Consider the following 18,029-nt stretch of genomic DNA (forward strand, 5'->3'; position numbering starts at 1 on the left):
TGCCAAGTAGACCAACAAGAAGGTAGCAGTGGTGCTACTAGATTTTGAGAAAGCATATGACAGGGTATGCTGGAACTTTCTAGAAAGTGTGATGAGGAAACTCGGCTTTCAAGAGACATGGATCAAAGGCATTGCAGGATTTTATAGGAATGGCAGCAGTTGCGTTTCGCTGGTAGGTGAAAGGGGCCCCTTTTTCCGAATATCCCGCTCTGTACGGCAGGGATGCCCACTAGCTCCATCCTTATTTCTATTATACGCCGAAGCACTCTCTTGCTTTCTCAACTCGCGGCATCTCAACCTACGTGGTCTTCCCATACCTCATTCTTACCAAAGCATCCTGGATATAGAATTTGCAGATGACACAACAGTCTACCTGGAAGGGGACCTGGAAAACCTCCAAAAGCTAGAAAGTGGGCTAGTTTTATTTTGCAAGTGATCCAACACCATGATCAATTGGCACAAATCCTGTGCAATATGGCTCTCTCAGGAAACACATCCAGCGTGGCACCCACACCCCGCTTTCAAGTGGATCAATCAAGGAGCGAGCACCAAATATTTGGGCTTCCAAATTGGTTTCAACATACTGCCGGAGACTGTGATTGCACCCGTTATCCTTTCCATTCGACAAAAGTTGATACACTGGAGCTCTAAGAATTTGTCACTAGCAGGTCGCATCATAGTGGCAAATCAGGTACTCCTCACAACAACATGGTACAGTCTATCATGCTGGACAATCTCCAAGGAAAGTATACATCAGACTCAACGACTGGTCCGCAACTACATTTTGTCTGGTAAGGAAGACCATGTAGCTCGCGCCAAGGTGCCGTGGCCTATACTCACAACGCCTAAGTCGAGAGGGGGATTGAGTCTTATTGATCCCCTTTCACAATCGAAAGCCTTACTTGCCAAATTTGTGGTGCGAGGACTCCAACTAGGAAATGATTGTTGGAAAATGCTACTGAGGTTATGTTTCGCTTACTTTAGGCCACGAAAAGGGGTCAATTGGGCCCCCCAAACGGGATGGATTCTAAACATGGATCTCAAACCTAGTTTCTCCCGACATTTGGAGGACAGATTCAGTGCATCCATGTGGAAGGCATGGTGTGACATTCGTCGAGGGCTCCAGTGTGATCAACCGAGATCCGAACCTGGCTGGCTCAGTCAACGTATCCTATGGAACCCATGTCTCAAGGATGAATCTAATCAACTACTGGGATCACGTAAGGGGTTGTCATGGGGATACATTGCAGAAGGTCCAGGCAAAAGTATAGAATGTTGGCGACGGTTTATGTCAATGCCACTACAAGATCAAGCGAACATACTCCATGGAATCAGGGGCAGATGGACTATGAGATCGGAAATCATTAACGCTCTACGGATTAGGGAATCTGCTACTCAAAGGACGACAATGGAGAAATGGATAGGACACGAGGAGGAGGGTTCACTGATCCCGAGAGGTAGGGGATCACCAGATAGACTCGAAGGCCCTGAATTGCGAGACACTGATTGTTCAGGTGTTGCATGCTCCTTATTTGGCCCAATTATCATCGAATTTTGACTCCTCTAGTTGGCTGTTGTGCGACATCGGCGGCTATTGCTATTTTTCGGTGCTCCCCCTCAAGCGCGGTCGGTCAGTGATTGAGAGGTGTTGAGAATCAAGCTCAACTTGGTCTAGTGTGTGAACTCACCTTGAGAGTGAATAGACACTCCAACGGTCAAGAGTCACCATTATGTCACCTCTTTGTATTCTAGCATTTAGTATGAGCCATAGAATCATATTCTATGACACATAACTTATGAGCTTTCACATTCCCCATGCTCCATGAGTCTTGTAGTTAATGAAGAGAGAGGGTGACTATATAAAGCACCCTCCTCCCACCTTGTATATATTGAGTCTTTCTCCTTTGTTAATACAATCTACCTTGCATATTCTCTGTGCATTATTTCTTGTCTCTCTCACTCTCTCTCTCTCTCTCATACACACACATAACTCAGATCTCTTCCGCTTCACAAGAATCATATCCGATTCTTTACATGGTATTAGAGCGAGGTTGGTAGCTCGATCTAGCCCATTCGCTTCATTGTGATCCTGTGTTGTGCTTTACGTCGACGACCAAGAACCGGTTCATCGTTATCGTAGCTTCGCTACATAGCTCGCATTCGAAGAGAGAAGAAGAAGAAGAAGAATCGACATAATGAATACTCAAATGGGGAGTGCTCTCCCTACCAAGAAGTTGGATCGAAACAACTTCGCATCTTGGGAGTACAAGATGCACCAATACCTTGTCGGACAAGGCTATTGGAGCTACATCAAAGGAGCGCATGAAGACCGACCCGCCGAAGCGGCTCTTGGATACGCGACATGGGAGCAAGCCGCAAGCCGCATGATGTATTGCTTGGCGACATGTGTTCACGATCACATGCTCGGCTACATTCGCGAAGCCAAGACGCCGAAGGAGGCATGGGAAAATCTACGAAAGATTTTCGCGGCGAACACAACCGCAAGAAGGCTTCAACTCCGCCAAGAGTTGAACAACATTCAACAAAGGGACATGTCCATTATGACATACACCTCAAAGATCAAGGAGCTTTGTGATTCGCTCGGCTCAATAAGCGTAAACATCGATGATGATGAGATGGTGCAAATATGCCTCGGCGGCCTCACACCATGGTTCGGCGCGATGCGAACCGCCGTTCTAGCACGGGAGAAATCTCCCTCCTTCTTCGAGCTCCAATCAATGCTATTGGTCGAAGAAAACCATGTGCGTACAAGGAGCAATGAGTCGGAAGGCCACATGCTCTACACTCAGTCGAACGGAGGAAGAGGACGCGGACGGCCGAGAGGCCGAGAGGCCAAGGACAAGGCGACGAGGTCCAACCTACGATAACAACTCCCAATTTCGGCCGCAAAACGGAAGCCAACGAGGAACCTTCGCAAGAAGGGGGAGCTTCCACTCCGGCCTGAGCCGTCAAAACACAACTGAATGTGGATATTGCGGAAAGCTTGGCCACCACGAAGAAGAGTGCCAAAAGAAGATACGTGAATCGGCTTCCACAAGCGGACAACTCACGAATTACGCGCACAATTCCGACTACGAAGAGTATAGCGGAATGCACAGGCACAACTCCGACTATGAGGATCGTGGCGAAATGTATGCATACAACTCCGACCGTGGTGGAATGTTCATGATGAAACATAGAACAAACTCTATGTCGGCCTCTACCTCAACTAGTGCCCTCAATCCGGAGGACGTATGGTTTGTTGACTCCGGAGCCTCAAACCATATAACATCTCATAAAGAATGGTTTCTCGAACTTCGAGAGCCGGAGCGACCCGGTTATGTCGAAACCGGAGATGACACTACGCACCCGATTCGGCACATCGACAATGTTCTGTTCGAAAAAGAATGTAAGCAAAATTACATTAAAAATGTCTTGCATGTACTGACCATTACGAAGAATTTGGTCTCCGTCGGCCAAATTGTAGAGCAAGGGATGCAAGTTTGATTTAATCAAGGTGGTTGCTTCATCGAAAAAGAGGGCCGACTCATCGCACGCGGACGAAGAGAGGGCCGAATGTTCATTCTTGACCCACACGAGATGAAATCGGCCATGTTCGCAAAGGGCATGAAAGCCGACTCCAACATAGAGTTATGGCACAAGCGGATTGGCCATATAAATCTCCAAAAGCTCAAAGCAATGAAATCGAAAGGAGTCGTCATCGGACTCCTGACATTCAAAGAGAAGGAGATTGAAGGTGTATGCGAAGCGCGCCAATTCGGCAAGCAACACCAACACCCATTCCCGAAAGAGCGGAACGTGAGCAAGGTCTACTCGACGTAGTCCATTCCGACGTATGGGGAACGGCTACATTCGGTGGATGCTGATATTACGTGCTCTTCATCGATGACTTCTCTAGGTACACTTGGATCTACCCGATGCGGCAAAAGAGCGAAGTGTTCAAACACTTCCAAACATTCAAGAATGAAGTCAAGAAAGCCACGGGCCGACATGTACGTTGTCTTCAATCGGATGGCGGCAAGGAGTACTTCTCGGACGATTTCACGGCGTATCTCCGAAAGGAAGGAATTCGGCGAGAATTCACTTGCCGACACACTCCGCAACAAAACGGGGTAGCCGAGTGCAAAAATCGGCACATCCTCGAAGTAGCGCGGGCTATGATGAACGAGAAGCATATGCTCAAATCATATTGGGTCGAAGCTGCAAATACAGTCGTCTACCTAATGAACCGGTGCACAACATCCGGTGTGCACGAGGTCACTCCGCACGAAAAATACTTCGGAAAGAAGCCAGACTTATCGCACACCTGGATATTCGGCGCGATAGCGTACGTGCACATCCCCGATGAGAATCGTCAAAAGCTTGACCTAAAGTCGGAGAAATGTATCCTCGTAGGATACTCACTGGAGCAAAAGGGGTACAAGTGCTACAACCCCTCAACTCGAAAATCTCGAGTAAGTCGAGACATCATTTTTGACGAGTCCGCATCCTGGTACGCACCAGAGACAACTTCGACTTTGACTCCGTTGAACAAGAGATAGATGATGAAGATCATTTTACACGCATCTTCGAAGAAAGTCCGATCACGACTCGACTGAGCGAACCACACGAGCCTCCGAGCGATCAAAGCACATCATGGCCTAGCCCGAAGATGGACAAAGGCAAGGCGAAAATGGCGAAATACGAAGACGATCGCTTCGACGATGATGAATCGACTCACTCACTCGATAGTGAGTTCGGCGGCATTGACGTACAAATCGGAGCTAAGAAAGCCCTCATCTCTGCAAATAAAAAGCTCCGTTGCTCCACCCGTGAAAAGTATCCGGTTAGCCAATTTGACTACAATGACTACATAGCATATCACTATGCCTTTATGATGAAGGTGGCGACAGTACACGAGACGGAAACATTCTCCGAAGCAGCCAAGGATCCGCGATGGATCGAAGCCATGAACGAGGAGATGCAGGCACTACGCAAGAACGAGACGGGGGATCTCGTTCCCATCTCACCACACCAAAAGGCGATCGGATGCAGATGGATTTACAAAGTGAAGTACAACGTCAACGGTTCCGTCAACCGCTATAAAGCGCGACTCGTAGCAAAAGGCTATGCCCAAACGCACAGAGTTGACTACGAGGAGACCTTTCCTCCGGTGGCAAAGATGACAACGGTGTGGACCGTAATTGCGCTTGCCGCGGCGAAAGGGTGGCACCTCCATCAAATGGACGTCAAGAACGCCTTTCTACAAGGCGAATTAGAAGAGAAGGTGTACATGATACAACCACCCGGCTTCAACTCGAGCACCCATCCGAAAGCTGTATGCCGACTCAAGAAGCCACTCTACGGCCTCAAGCAAGCACCACCTGCTTGGCATTCGAAGATAATGCAATATCTTCATCAAATCGGCTTCCGTATGTCAAAATCAGACAACTCCCTCTACATACGAAGCGATTCCACAAGTCCGATCGTCATCATCTTATATGTGGATGACCTAGTCATTGGAGGTGAGCATCTCGTTGAAATCAATAAGGTCAAATCCCTCCTTTCCGACAAGTTCGAGATGACGGACATGAAGGAGGTCCACTACTTCCCCGGCATCGAGGTAATTCGAACTCCGGCCGGAATCTTGATCTCTCAACGACACTACATCCTCAACTTACTGTACAAGTTCAGGATGGCTAAGTGCAAATCCGTGGCAACCCCGCTCGATCGTAATCTCAAACTAGATGCGAACTCCGACACCAAAGCGTGTGATCCGACTCAGTATCGGCAACTCATCGGGAGTCTCATCTACCTCACGATCACTCGACCTGATCTCAACTATCCGGTCGGTTTCCTTAGTCAATTCATGCAAACACCGCGTGATACTCACTTGGATTGCGCTAAGCGAGTTCTACGGTATGTGAGCGGCAAAATGGATTGTGGCATCCTCTACAAGACCGCAATGCCAATATGCCTCAAGGGGTACACAAACGTCAATTGGGCTGGCTACAAAGCCAATAGAATATCAACCTCCGGATTTGTTTTCTCCCTCGGCAACGGAGCAATATCCTGGAGTAGCAAGAAGCAGCCTACCATCGCTCTTTCGAGTACGGAGGCGGAATATAGGGGTGTAGTCGTAGCTGCGTGTGAAGCCGTATGGCTCAAGAGGATTTTGAAGGATCTAGGCGTACCCTTCAAGGATCCGACTTCCCTTTACTGCGACAACATGAGCAGTATCTATTTGGCTCGGAACCCGGTGTTCCACACGCGGACAAAGCACATCGAAGTGCACTATCACTTCATCTGAGAGCGCGTTCTAGTTGGCGATGTCGACCTACAACACATTAGCACAAATCTTCAAATGGACAACATTTTCACTAAAGCCTTAGGAGCCGACAAGCTATGGCAATTCATGACCGATCTCAAATTGACGATCCCTGACCTGCCAAGCTTGAGGGGGAGTACTGAAGACATTACGGAATAACGCATGGATTCCGCAAGCCACGTACACTACGTAACAACGCGTGGATTACGCAACCATGCAACGAAGCCGCGAAGAGCCGATCTACCGCGCAAAGCCGCGAAGAAAGACGCAAGCTGAAGCACAGACTTCGCAACTACGCACAACGCAAGCTGGAGCACGGATTCCACAACTCTGCATAAATGCGAGTCAACGCGAGTCGAAGCGGATTTCGGATACTGTCTGAAACCGACCCGACTTGAGCTTGAGGAGGCGTGTTGAGAATCAAGCTCAACTTGGTCTAGTGTGTGAACTCACCTTGAGAGTGAATAGCCACTTCAACGGTCAAGAGTCACCATTATGTCACCTCTTTGTATTCTAGCATTTAGTATGAGCCATAGAATCATATTCTATGACACATAACTTATAAGCTTTCACATTCCCCATGCTCCATGAGTCTTGTAGTTAATGAAGAGAGAGGGTGACTATATAAAGCACCCTCCTCCAACCTTGTATATGTTGAGTCTTTCTCCTTTGTTAATACAATCTACCTTGCGTATTCTCTGTGTATTATTTCTTGTCTCTCTCACTCACTCACTCTCTCTCTCATACACACACATAACTCACATCTCTTCCGCTTCACAAGAATCATACCTGATTCTTTACAAGAGGCCAAGGTTCGTCGCGAACTGCCACAACTTGTTGATACCTAGGGCTTTTGTGAAGATGTTAGCCACCTGAAGATGTGTGTTGATGTGTTGTAAATTGAGCTCCAACCTGATAGTGCACTTCGATATGCTTAGTTCGCGCGTTGAATACAAGGTTCCGATGCAGGAGGAGAGTTGCTTTTTTCTTCGAGTTCCATCGGTTTTCCAACTTGAAGCTTCCATAGTGTTTCTCGAAGTTTGTCATTCTCAAGTTGAAGTTGATGCATGGCTTCCATGAGTTGATTTATTCTCTCAGTAAGATCTGACATGTTGAGGCTTAGAAAATGGGAAGGTGAACAAACTATCATAAATGGGTAGATGAGGCTAAATACTAAGAGAGAGCAAGAAAGGGCTAGAGACTGTCACAGACGAGTAGACGAGGCTTGGTACTGAGAGAGAGAGAGAGAGAGAGAGAGAGAGAGAGAGAGAGCATAGACAAGAGAACAAGAACTGAATTATGATTCCGTAACTGGTGTTATATCAAAGTGCACCTGAGTATTTATACAAGAATGTGGAGGTATGCATGTAAGCTAGGAAACTTCTAGAGAGTGCATGAAGATGCATTCTCTAGAAGTTTCTTGAAGTTCTAGGATGGCTCCCCCTTCTGCCGAACTCACTAGGAGTAATTCTGGCCTCTTGCCAATGATGGGGATTGCGTTCTTGGGTCAGTTGACCATGTTGGCCTCGGCCAAATCAGCCTTCATCATTCGACTGGGAGTAGAGCATCTAACCATCGGGTGCATTCCTCCTTTGTCGGGCATGATTTTCTTCCACCAATAGTATCAACTAAAGGTCAAAAAAGGAATGAGGATTCTCCCTTGTGAGAATGGCCGATCCAATCGTGCCAAATCGTGGTCTAAGTCACCGAGGCATATTTGCACCATTTCACCATCGTCGATGATGACATTGTTCGAACCGAGGGCATCACATAGTTCCTTGATCTTCAAGGTATAGTTGGTGATCGACATATCTCTCTCTTGTATGTTGTTTAACTCCTATCGTACTAGTTGAAGCTTTCGTGCAACTATGTTGGCTGTGAAAATCTTCTTGAGGTTACCCCAAGCTTCTTTTGGCATCTTTGCCTCTCGAAGATAGTCGAGCATGTGATCATGAACGCATGATGCATGACAATACAACACACAGCTTGTGGCCTACTCCCAGGCTGGATAGTCGGTGTGTGTTGGGTTGGGTTGCGTTTCATGAGCTCCCTCAATATAGCTCCAATATCCTTGACCGACAAGGTATTGATGCATCTTGTATTGCCAAGATGCAAAGTTTGTCTTATTGAGCTTCTCCGTAGGAAGCGCGCTTCCCATATGAGTATTCATGGAGTCGATTTCTTCTCTATTGTTGAATCGGTTCCGTTGATCGTCGGTGTGTAGCACAACACAGTTGATTAAGCTTGATTAGAAAACCACATAGTCTGATACCATGTAAATAAATGGAAAGCATCGATGATGTTGTGAAGCGGAAGTGAGATGTGTGTATGTGTGTGTAAGTAAGATAGGCAAAGAGGGAGAGGGAGAGCTTAGAACAAGAAGTTGTATTAGTGAAAGTATGATTACTTCCGACATTAACTAAGTTACACAAGGTTGGTTTAAATACCAACTAGTCTGGGGCAACTGCCCTTTCTGTCATTTACAAAACTAGCCTAGTGTGTCCACTGCTAGTGTGAAAGCACTTCTTCATTGGGGAAGTTGAGTTTGATTCTCAATAATACGATTCAATACTAAACTAATGAAGATTGATTCGTTTAGTACTCTACATTGTGGATCCTTTCCCGAAACCAAAATGATATATGAGATCATATAATTGGAATGTTCTTCAATGGTTTCATAGTTTTTCATATCATACTCGAACAATAGGAAATGAAGTGGATGAATTGATGGAATAGTTGACATTATAGTTAGCTTTTGCTTGAATCGGGAATCAAACGGAAAAGTAGATCATGCAAGCGAGAAAAAAAAAAGTGTGGTGTGTGCTAAAATAAAATAAAACATCCACCAATTTTATGGGGAGATCCTCTTCAAACCTATAAAAAGGTGAAGTGAGCTCATTGTTTTGGGAAGTTAAAGACAAGGCACGAATTCCAAGAGAGAGAGCTAGGGTTGCAATCAAAGAGGGTGTATCCATAGGAATGGAACTGAGGATTTAGTGCCTTTGCCAAAAGGTAGAAAAGCACTACCATGTAAATGGGTGTCTAAGTCCAAATACACATCCGATAGTGTTCTTCCTAAATATAAAGCTTGCATTGTGGCAAAAGGTTTTAAACAAGAACCAGGAGTCAATTTTGATGAAATCTTCTCTCCGATATTCAAGATAACTACATTACGTACGATGCTCGTTGTTGCCAAAAATTATCTTTGATTTGTTTCAAATATATGTAAAAACTACCTTTTTGCATGGAGATCTTGATGAAGAGATTTATATGGAGCAACCAAAGGGTTATGAAGTTTATGGGAAAATGCCTTTGGTATGTAAATAAACTTAAGAAAAGTTTGTATGGTCTTAAGCAATCTACTTGAAAGTGGTATAAAAAATTAGAAGCTTTTATGAGGTCCCAAAGTTATGATAAGAGTAATGAAGACTTATGTTTATATACGAAAAAATGTATAGATATATGTGATTTTGATACTCTATGTAGATGACATGCTCATCGCCGGTGAAAACAAGGATGACTTATCCCAACTAAATAAAATTTTGAGTCAAACTTTTTATATAAAAAATTTGGGAACTGCAAAACACATCCTTCAAATGCCTATTACTCAAGATAGGAGTAATGGATGTATTTATTTGTCTAAATCTGAGTACATTTAGAAATTACTCAAGAAGTTTAATATGGAGAGTGCAAAACCTTTGAGCACACAATTATCTGTACATGTTAAATTGAGTAAAAATAAAGGTCCCAAATTTGATGATGAAAAGGAGTTCATAAGTAAAATTCCTTATCAATCTGTTGTTAGTGGTCTTACGTATGCTATGATAGCAACTAGGCCACACATTGCATTTGCAGTGAAAGCTGTGAGCATATTTTTGTCAAACTCTGGTGAGAAACATTAAAAAGCAATGAAAATGATAATATGATATCTAAGAGGCACCAAAAATAAGTGTCTATGTTTAGGTGGCGGAAATGTATCAATTATTGGATATACAAACTTTGATTATATTAGTTGTTTCGACATCAGAAAATCTACTTCGGGGTACATTTTTTAGTTTATGGGAGGTGCCATATCTTGGAGATCTCATCTCCAAGAGTGTACCGCTCTGTCCACTACAGAAGCAGAGTATGTTGCAACTAGTGAAGCATGTAAGGAAGTTGTATGCCTTTTTCGATTAGCTTGTGACATGGGCATACCTCAACTTGTATCGATATTGTTTTGTGATAGTCAAAGTGGCATTGCATTGGCTAAAAACCTAGTATACCATGCAAAGACCAAGCACATTGGAGTGCGATATCACTTCATCTGAGAATGCATAGTTGTTGGCTACATCAGTCTTGAGAAGATTGTCTCCCAAGAAAATGATGCATATGCATTGATGAAAGTTGTATTCCATGATGCGTTAGAGCATTGTTGTCACTTGATGGGGATTACTTAGCTCTTCATGTTACAGATTGCTTTAATATGTATATTGTGCAACATATTCATCAAGTTGGATGTGTCAGTCTTGTACAATCTTCCCATTAGCTTTGCTTATTCTTTTTTGGCCTTCAGTGGGAGATTGTTACATAGTGAGAAAGGTCAAAAAGGTAATTCTCATTATTTATCAGTAGGTATACAACTTAACATCTAAGAAGGGTGTTTTGGTGTGTGCCCGCCAAAAACATCATGTGCGCGTTTTTGTCTGTGTGATGTTTCTCTCTCTATTGTCCATCTTTTTCTCTTTAGGAAAAATAGAAGCTCATCCACTTCTCCCTGCCCCTCCAACAACTAGAACCAACAAACCACTTTAGCACAATAGTTATATTATTTCATCAATTATCAACAACATGACTACGTTGATTGGTAGACGTTGCTTCTATCTGACAACCTCCTTTGCAATGTTTCAGCTACATCTTCTATGATCTTCAGTTTTTTTTATCGGCATCGCCAACTTGCACCTGCACCCTCTTTAAATTTTGGGGACGATATGGTTTTATCCCATAGATCTTCTTTGTCTGAAACCTTGGCTCAAGCAAAACTTCCATTGGCTTGGTCCTGTTCACATTACATTAAATTAATGAGTTTTCTTACCATCAAGAATTGTCAAGCTAAATCTTATCTTTCATGTACCCTTTTTGGGCCTTAAAAGCCAATAACTTTCCAAAGGGGGTATCACCTTTTTCCTCTAATCAACATTCATGGACTTGAAGAATTTGCAATTCATGAGGTTTTGGACTACAAGATCTCACCGTGCTACCTTTACTATTTAGTGGATTGGAAAGGATATTCTCCTTGTAAGTTGTAACCGCATTTAAGAACCCAAGGACAATACACCTTACAAAATAGTGAGGTTCATCAACAATACCCACATAAGTTGGGCCCATCCACATCATGGCATTACAAGGGGAGTCTATGTTGACTCTACATTGAAAATATCTATAACAGATCTCACATAATCATCACAAAGGAATCAAACTTGTGATATCATAGTTATTATGAGTGAGTGTCTTTGCCAATGGACCATACACATTAGATAGAGAAAGTCGCATATATGAAAAAAAGATATATTAATGCCTTTTAAGAGGCCAAAAATGGTTTATAAGACTAAACAAGAGATCAAATCTTAAAATGTTGTTTCATCTAAGAGAACAACAAATAAAAATAAACGTGGCTATGTAAAAATGTAAATGGAAATAGCATGAAGAAATGCCTAAATAATTTCGTCATCTAGATATCAATAGAAATAGAGAAAGTTTAGATAGAAGGGGGGCATAAACATTAGATAACTACATATTGTTTTATTTCTTTCAAATAATTGGTCACATACTCAATGTGAGGTGAGAGGGCTTTATGTACAATCAATGAATTGTTACAAAGAGGTCCAATGTTTGAACCAAGACAATATCTCTTTTCAAATAGTCTATTTATGCTCATCATATATGCAATTGTAAGTTTTACTCCAACATAGGACACCTTTTTCCCAACAACACATTGGGCATGTGTGGAGGTTCTTACAAAACAACACACTGGAAGAAGCAATTTCAACAATAAATGAAACAATTCATGAACACGATATGAAGAATAACCTATGGTTTGCTCGATGGTACAATCTTTAAAATATGCATGCATGTATGTATTTCTGTGTAAAAGTAGTGGTGTATTAAAGCAACATGACAACACAAAAAGCCCCTCTTGTCCCTATAATAACGAGTATCTCATGTCCAGGTAAACCCTCTAAATTACTATAGGATGAGCTGGAATAAAAGACAACTCTTCTAGGAACAAGGTGCTTGCCCCACTCAAGTATGAGGTCTCACAAATAGAATTTTGGTTTCAGCCTACATATATGTTGTTGTACTCCACAAGACCACCAACCAAGAAACCATGTCTCATTATCCAATTATACCAAACCCCAATTCCTAAGGTTCTCAAACTTTTTCTCATACAATGGGGATTGTTACAAATATCTTTAATGTACTAGGATTTTAAAGCCACCGCCAAACATAGTTTGCCCATTGATTCTTGCCAAAAAACATATTCTGCTCAAAATGGATGGTGCATTTTCATCTTGCATTGGATTGATGGGGCATTGTCAAAAACCTGTCTTCAATTTACTTATAATGAATGTTGTTGTTGTGCACCCCGATTCAATTCTTTCCTAAAAGTTCGTAGAGTGAAACAAAGTTGATTTGATAAGACCAAAGAAGGAAAGATGGAGTATTTGAACAAACATCAATACATACTCTTCAATTATTTCATCTTATTGCTTCGTGCATCATCATTCCATCTAGACCACAAGCAACTACCATCTATTTTCTATCATTGTTTGAATTTATAGATTGCTTTCATGTTCTATTATCAAGTCTTTTAGCGAAACCATTCTCAAGTCTTTTAGAGAAACCATTCGCAAATAATTCCTCCATATATCTCATGGAATGAAAAATGATGCAGCATGTATAATTTATATCCTAGTTAAGAAAGAGTAACAAGGCAATGTCTTATGACTTAACTACCCAAGCATAACATCTCCCCTGTTTGTTGGAACATTAGCAACGTATTGATGCAAGGTATGTTTGTTTAAAGCATGAAATTGCACATGATTGCTCATCATTGAACTTTGTAACATGTGTTGCATCCCCATTTATATTTAACATAACTATTTGGTCACGAACTTTGTAACATAACTAATTTGAAGATAATTAAGACCAAAGGACACAAAATAAACAAATCGTCCTAAATATATAGATAGATAGACAACGAAACAACGAAACAATTGCCTTACACACTTTCATGTTATGGCTTAGCGAAATTAGGTTTTGTACATATTTTATATTACGTGATGATCATATGCATGTACAGTTACATAACGAGGTGCCATAAGCTAATCGCACATACACAAGCGCAAAGACTTCAACGTTAGGGCAATGCCAAAGCCTTTTCACCTCTACTATCCTCCGAATCATTCTCAAGGATACAACATTGCTCGATACATCTATGAATATGCCACCGCTAAGTAAGAGGCATATCAGTAAGTAAAAACCACTGTAAAATGCCGCAACTGTAGAAAACACTACTGACGAATTAAATAAAGATGACAAGGAAAATACAGCAATAATATGGATTGGGATTGCAATGGAGATTTGAGAATCCTCGGCAGCACTGAGAAACATTGGAACCTTGAAATAAACATAAATATATGCTTTAAAAATGACAATTTTTTTATATTTTTTATTGATCAATATTAAGAACAATGCAGAATACATGAAGTTCCACAATATAGCAGTGCTTATTACAAAGAATGTGCGTGGAATCGCTATATCGAGTGTGCATAACAATGTATGTGCATGTGCTGATTTCAGAGAGAGAGAGAGAGAGGAAGAGAGACGGAGGGAGAGAGCGGAAGAAGGGGGAATCAATCGGCAACAATACCTTTCAAAACATCATGCCGATGAAGACTTGGCAGCACTAATCACAATGGAGTCTGGAATTTTTCCTTCTGGGCAAAACTCCTCTGCAGCCGTCGACCACACATTTGCAATTCTCTCTGCATATCCAACCTGCAGAAAAAAGTGTGGCATCTCATTAATAAAGTGTACTGAACGTCAAATTCTCTACTATAAACGGACAATGAGGAACTCCTTCCGAAACTCGAGTCAAAGCAATGAGCGAGTATACTACAATTCTGAAGGAGGAAAGTATTCAACAAGATCGTCATGTCACCAAGATGTCAATGGGCACACAATCTCAGATTCCAGCAATATATGCAATCCAAAGGTCTCATGAAGAGCCAAGAAATAGCATTTGGTCGCACATCAAGAACAAGTTCTAGTCACCATTTTCAACACCAAAATCAAGGCCCGTATCGCTTGAATTAGATACATTTTAAGTCCCATAGGCTATCTATACTCGTGAAATAGATAATCATGTAACGTTGCTAGTTGCAAACCTGATTATGGATAAATCCCTTGAGCATTTCCATGAAATCTCGCCGTCTGCCAGAGTCGAAACGCTCCAGTTCAGTTCTATTAACTTCCTGCAATGTTGACCAGAATTGGAAATTACTCGAAACCCTAATGCAGAACAACATTCTCTAGAAAGACAGGAAGATACTTTTATGTCTTTGAAGAAGCCAAAATGGCCTATGAGTCCAAATGTGGTGTTGCAACTTAAAATATTGCCTTATCTTTCTCAATAACGATCATTATGATATCCTCTTTCTTATGCCAAAATGGAATTCTGTTTCAACTCAATGAAACTGTACACGCTAATGAAGAAACAAGACGAAAACATATGTTACAAACAAAATTTACCTTAATACGTTCATACTCTGCCGTGGCACTATCTCGTGACTCTTCCATTGTCATAAGTGCCTCTTTGAGTTCTTCTATTTTACGGTTCCTTGTCTTATCACCTCCAAATACTTTGGAGGATGCCACCATAAGCTTTTCAATTCTAGTATTTAGTGAAGAAATCTCAGTGGCCAACGTTTGCACAGTTAGCAAGGCTGTCGAACGCTCATTGAAGGCTGTATTAACAGAGTGCATGAGATTGAAATACTCATGAAGGTGATCCTGTGCAAAACACAAAAGAGCATACTCTCAGCTTGAAATTATCACTTCCAATGCATGCCCGTAATCATTTTAAAGATATCATTCAACATCATTCTTATTGACAAGTTCCAGATGAGAGGAGGGTAAACGGATAGAGTACCAAATGTTTGATCGTTTGGGCATTTGACTCTTGACAAAACCGGCTAGCTTTGACAGCTGCAGTGGCGATTCGTTTTGCATCAGCTGCATGAGTTCTTTGTGTGTTAAATACAGCTTCTTCAGACTCGAACTTAGCAATCTTTGTAAAAGTTAGCCCAATCTCCCCCGTGATTTCGCAAATCTCCTGTTGCGCTTTTATAAGAACCTCTGCCTGCATGAAACCAAAAACCAATAAAAATCTAAGTGGCAAGAGAATCAATGCGTCATCATTACCTACTGCCCTCAAAGTAGCTAACATGTCAAATACATACAAACAGTGAAGCACCACTCCAACAGAATCTAGCTTACTTTTTGCGACGCCACATTCAAATATTGATGCAAATCCAGTAATTTTTCTTTCCTTTCAAGAAATGCTCTATCTTCTTCGATTATAGCTGGCCTCACCCCACCCCACTCGATGGTGACCGACTGTTTCAACTCTTTAAACAAGCGGACAAGATCTCGACCTCCTTTGGCCGGCTGGGCAACCTCGTGAGGACCTAATATCATGCTTCCCTCTCCAAAGAGTTGCTTTGGAAGACTTGCAGCGCCATCGAGCATTCTCGACGCGATATCGGTGGTAGGAATCAAAGGAAGCTTTGCTTGCGATTGAAGAAACAACCTTAGCTCATCACTAAAGCGGATGACTGGATGGTTTGCTAGCCTATACAGGTACTTCTCGAGTGCAGCCCTTCGTTGTTCGATGAAATCCTCCTTCTGCATGAGGTGGACCTCCACCACGCCCTTATCCGGGCGAGCAGGTATGAAATATCCCCTATAAGATTCTGCCAACCGGTCGGCCAATGTTACCACATCGCGGAAGCGCCTCCGAACCGAGAAATCGTTCCCTTCGAATCGTGGCATGTTAGTTTGCGTAACAATGAGGTATGTGAAGTAGCTATTCCCTCCCGGAACAATCGAAGAACCCGCATTATCCAGCACTTTCTGAGGTTGCGAGACGGTGATGACCAAATAATCGGGGAAGGTCGAAGATGCAAACATAGAGCCTGACAAAGTGGAAGGTAAGGATAAAGGGCTCCCATATTCTCTCGAGCTTCCATTACCAAAACCATTGGCTTCTCCATTACCAGCACCATAGGGAGTATATACTACATCAGCATATGAGGGAGGTTCGACAAACGGAGTCTCTTTAACTACATGCCGAAAGCTTCTCACTGGCGAAGATCTGTAGCTATCTTCGAATCGTTCATGTTCCTCCTCGAATGTGGGTAATGCATCATCATGATGGGGAGGAGGAGGAGGAGGAGCAGCAGGATCAGCCATGGTATCAGGTGTTTTTTCTGAATAGGTTAGGTTTTGTTCGATGATGAGGTTCTCCATCCCGTCCTTGGGAGGGAAAAGGCGTGCGTGTAATGGATCCACGTGATCCTCTACTCCCATCATCATGGCCTTGCTTGGGTCTTTCCTCTTCTTTCTTTCTTCTTGTACAGAGAGAGCAACCAAACAGCAGCAGAGATGAAATTCTCTAAGCCGTGTCGTCCTACTCCTCCTTCAGATCGGATCTAAACAGCAGATATGGGTTGCTATGGCTTTCTAAGTTAAGTTCCTCTGCGGATGATGATGATGATGATGTCTTATTTCCTCATGAATACAATTCAGAGAGAAAGATGATCCACCTGTGAAAAGCCCGAAGCCGAAGACCGATCGGTGAATCCAGAAGAAGGTCTGAGAAACCCTACGTTCTCATTTGCTCGTACACGGAGAGCCTAAAGGGGAAACCCTAAATTTTTGTTGTTTTCTCGCTTAGATTTCAGACCAGAAGCCCTAAACTTCTCCTCCTCGCTGATCTCCTAAGAAACCCTAATTCCTGAGAAACCCTAATTCCTGAGAAACCCTAATTCCTGCTTTCGTTGCCATATGGGAGCGACAAGAAGAAGAGAAAGAGAAAGAGAAGAGGAAGGAGCTGTCCTTGGCGTGCACGCACACGTGACTCGGCACGTGGCGCTGCAGCTGTCGACGTGGCAGCCGCGTGGGATGGGGACGTGGCAGCCGACGTGGCAGTCGCGTGGGCCATTCTGCTTTCGGTTTTGCATATTTATGCGACTACCCCTATTGACATATTTGCAAAAGTTGGCTCCTCAATATTTATAAATTATACCTATACCCCTCCCCCCCCTTCTCTTTTTTATGTTCTTTCTAAAGTTTTTATCCCACCCTTCCATTTTGTTTTTTGCTTCTTCTTTTTTTGTTAACCAAGGTATTCTACGTTTTGCCCTTACAAAAGCAAAGGAACCAACGAGATAAATTTATTTATTTATTTATTTTCCAAAACAAAAGAACTCCTTGTATTAGTTATAAAGTTTTTACAACTGTGTGACTGTTATACTCTCTCTCTCTCTCTCTCTCTCTCTCTCTCTCTCTCTCTCTTTGTGGTGAAAACACACAATTATATTAATAAATGTGTGTAAAAAACACTACTTACAATGGGTGTGACAATGGAGTATGGTCA

General features: G+C 42.6%; 1 protein-coding gene across 1 annotated transcript; it reads right to left on the bottom strand.

Annotated features, from left to right (window-relative positions):
* Positions 1 to 13,577: 13,577 nt before the first annotated feature.
* Positions 13,578 to 17,003, bottom strand: LOC147854167 (sorting nexin 2B-like). Its single transcript, XM_087332178.1, has 5 exons — positions 15,869 to 17,003; positions 15,522 to 15,731; positions 15,122 to 15,382; positions 14,758 to 14,844; positions 13,578 to 14,368 (listed from the first exon to the last, which is right to left on the bottom strand). The coding sequence occupies exons 1-5, from the start codon at positions 16,964 to 16,966 to the stop codon at positions 14,252 to 14,254; spliced, it is 1,773 nt and encodes a 590-aa protein (XP_087188304.1). The 5' UTR covers positions 16,967 to 17,003; the 3' UTR covers positions 13,578 to 14,251.
* Positions 17,004 to 18,029: the final 1,026 nt, after the last annotated feature.

The sequence above is a fragment of the Azolla caroliniana genome, unplaced genomic scaffold, assembly GCF_043228905.1.
Source record: "Azolla caroliniana isolate FFs.n. ecotype wild unplaced genomic scaffold, voAzoCaro1.0.p SCAF_16, whole genome shotgun sequence".
Classification (NCBI taxonomy): domain Eukaryota; kingdom Viridiplantae; phylum Streptophyta; class Polypodiopsida; order Salviniales; family Salviniaceae; genus Azolla; species Azolla caroliniana.

Bases quoted from the DNA above. Each gene is read 5' to 3' on its own strand.
- LOC147854167 (XM_087332178.1), bottom strand. From the start codon at position 16,966: ATGATGATGGGAGTAGAGGATCACGTGGATCCATTACACGCACGCCTT. The intron at 15,383-15,521 runs GTACTCTATCCG...TGTTTTGCACAG, and splicing joins CCCAAACGATCAAACATTTG to GATCACCTTCATGAGTATTT. The intron at 14,369-14,757 runs GTTTGCAACTAG...TTTTTTCTGCAG, and splicing joins AGGGATTTATCCATAATCAG to GTTGGATATGCAGAGAGAAT.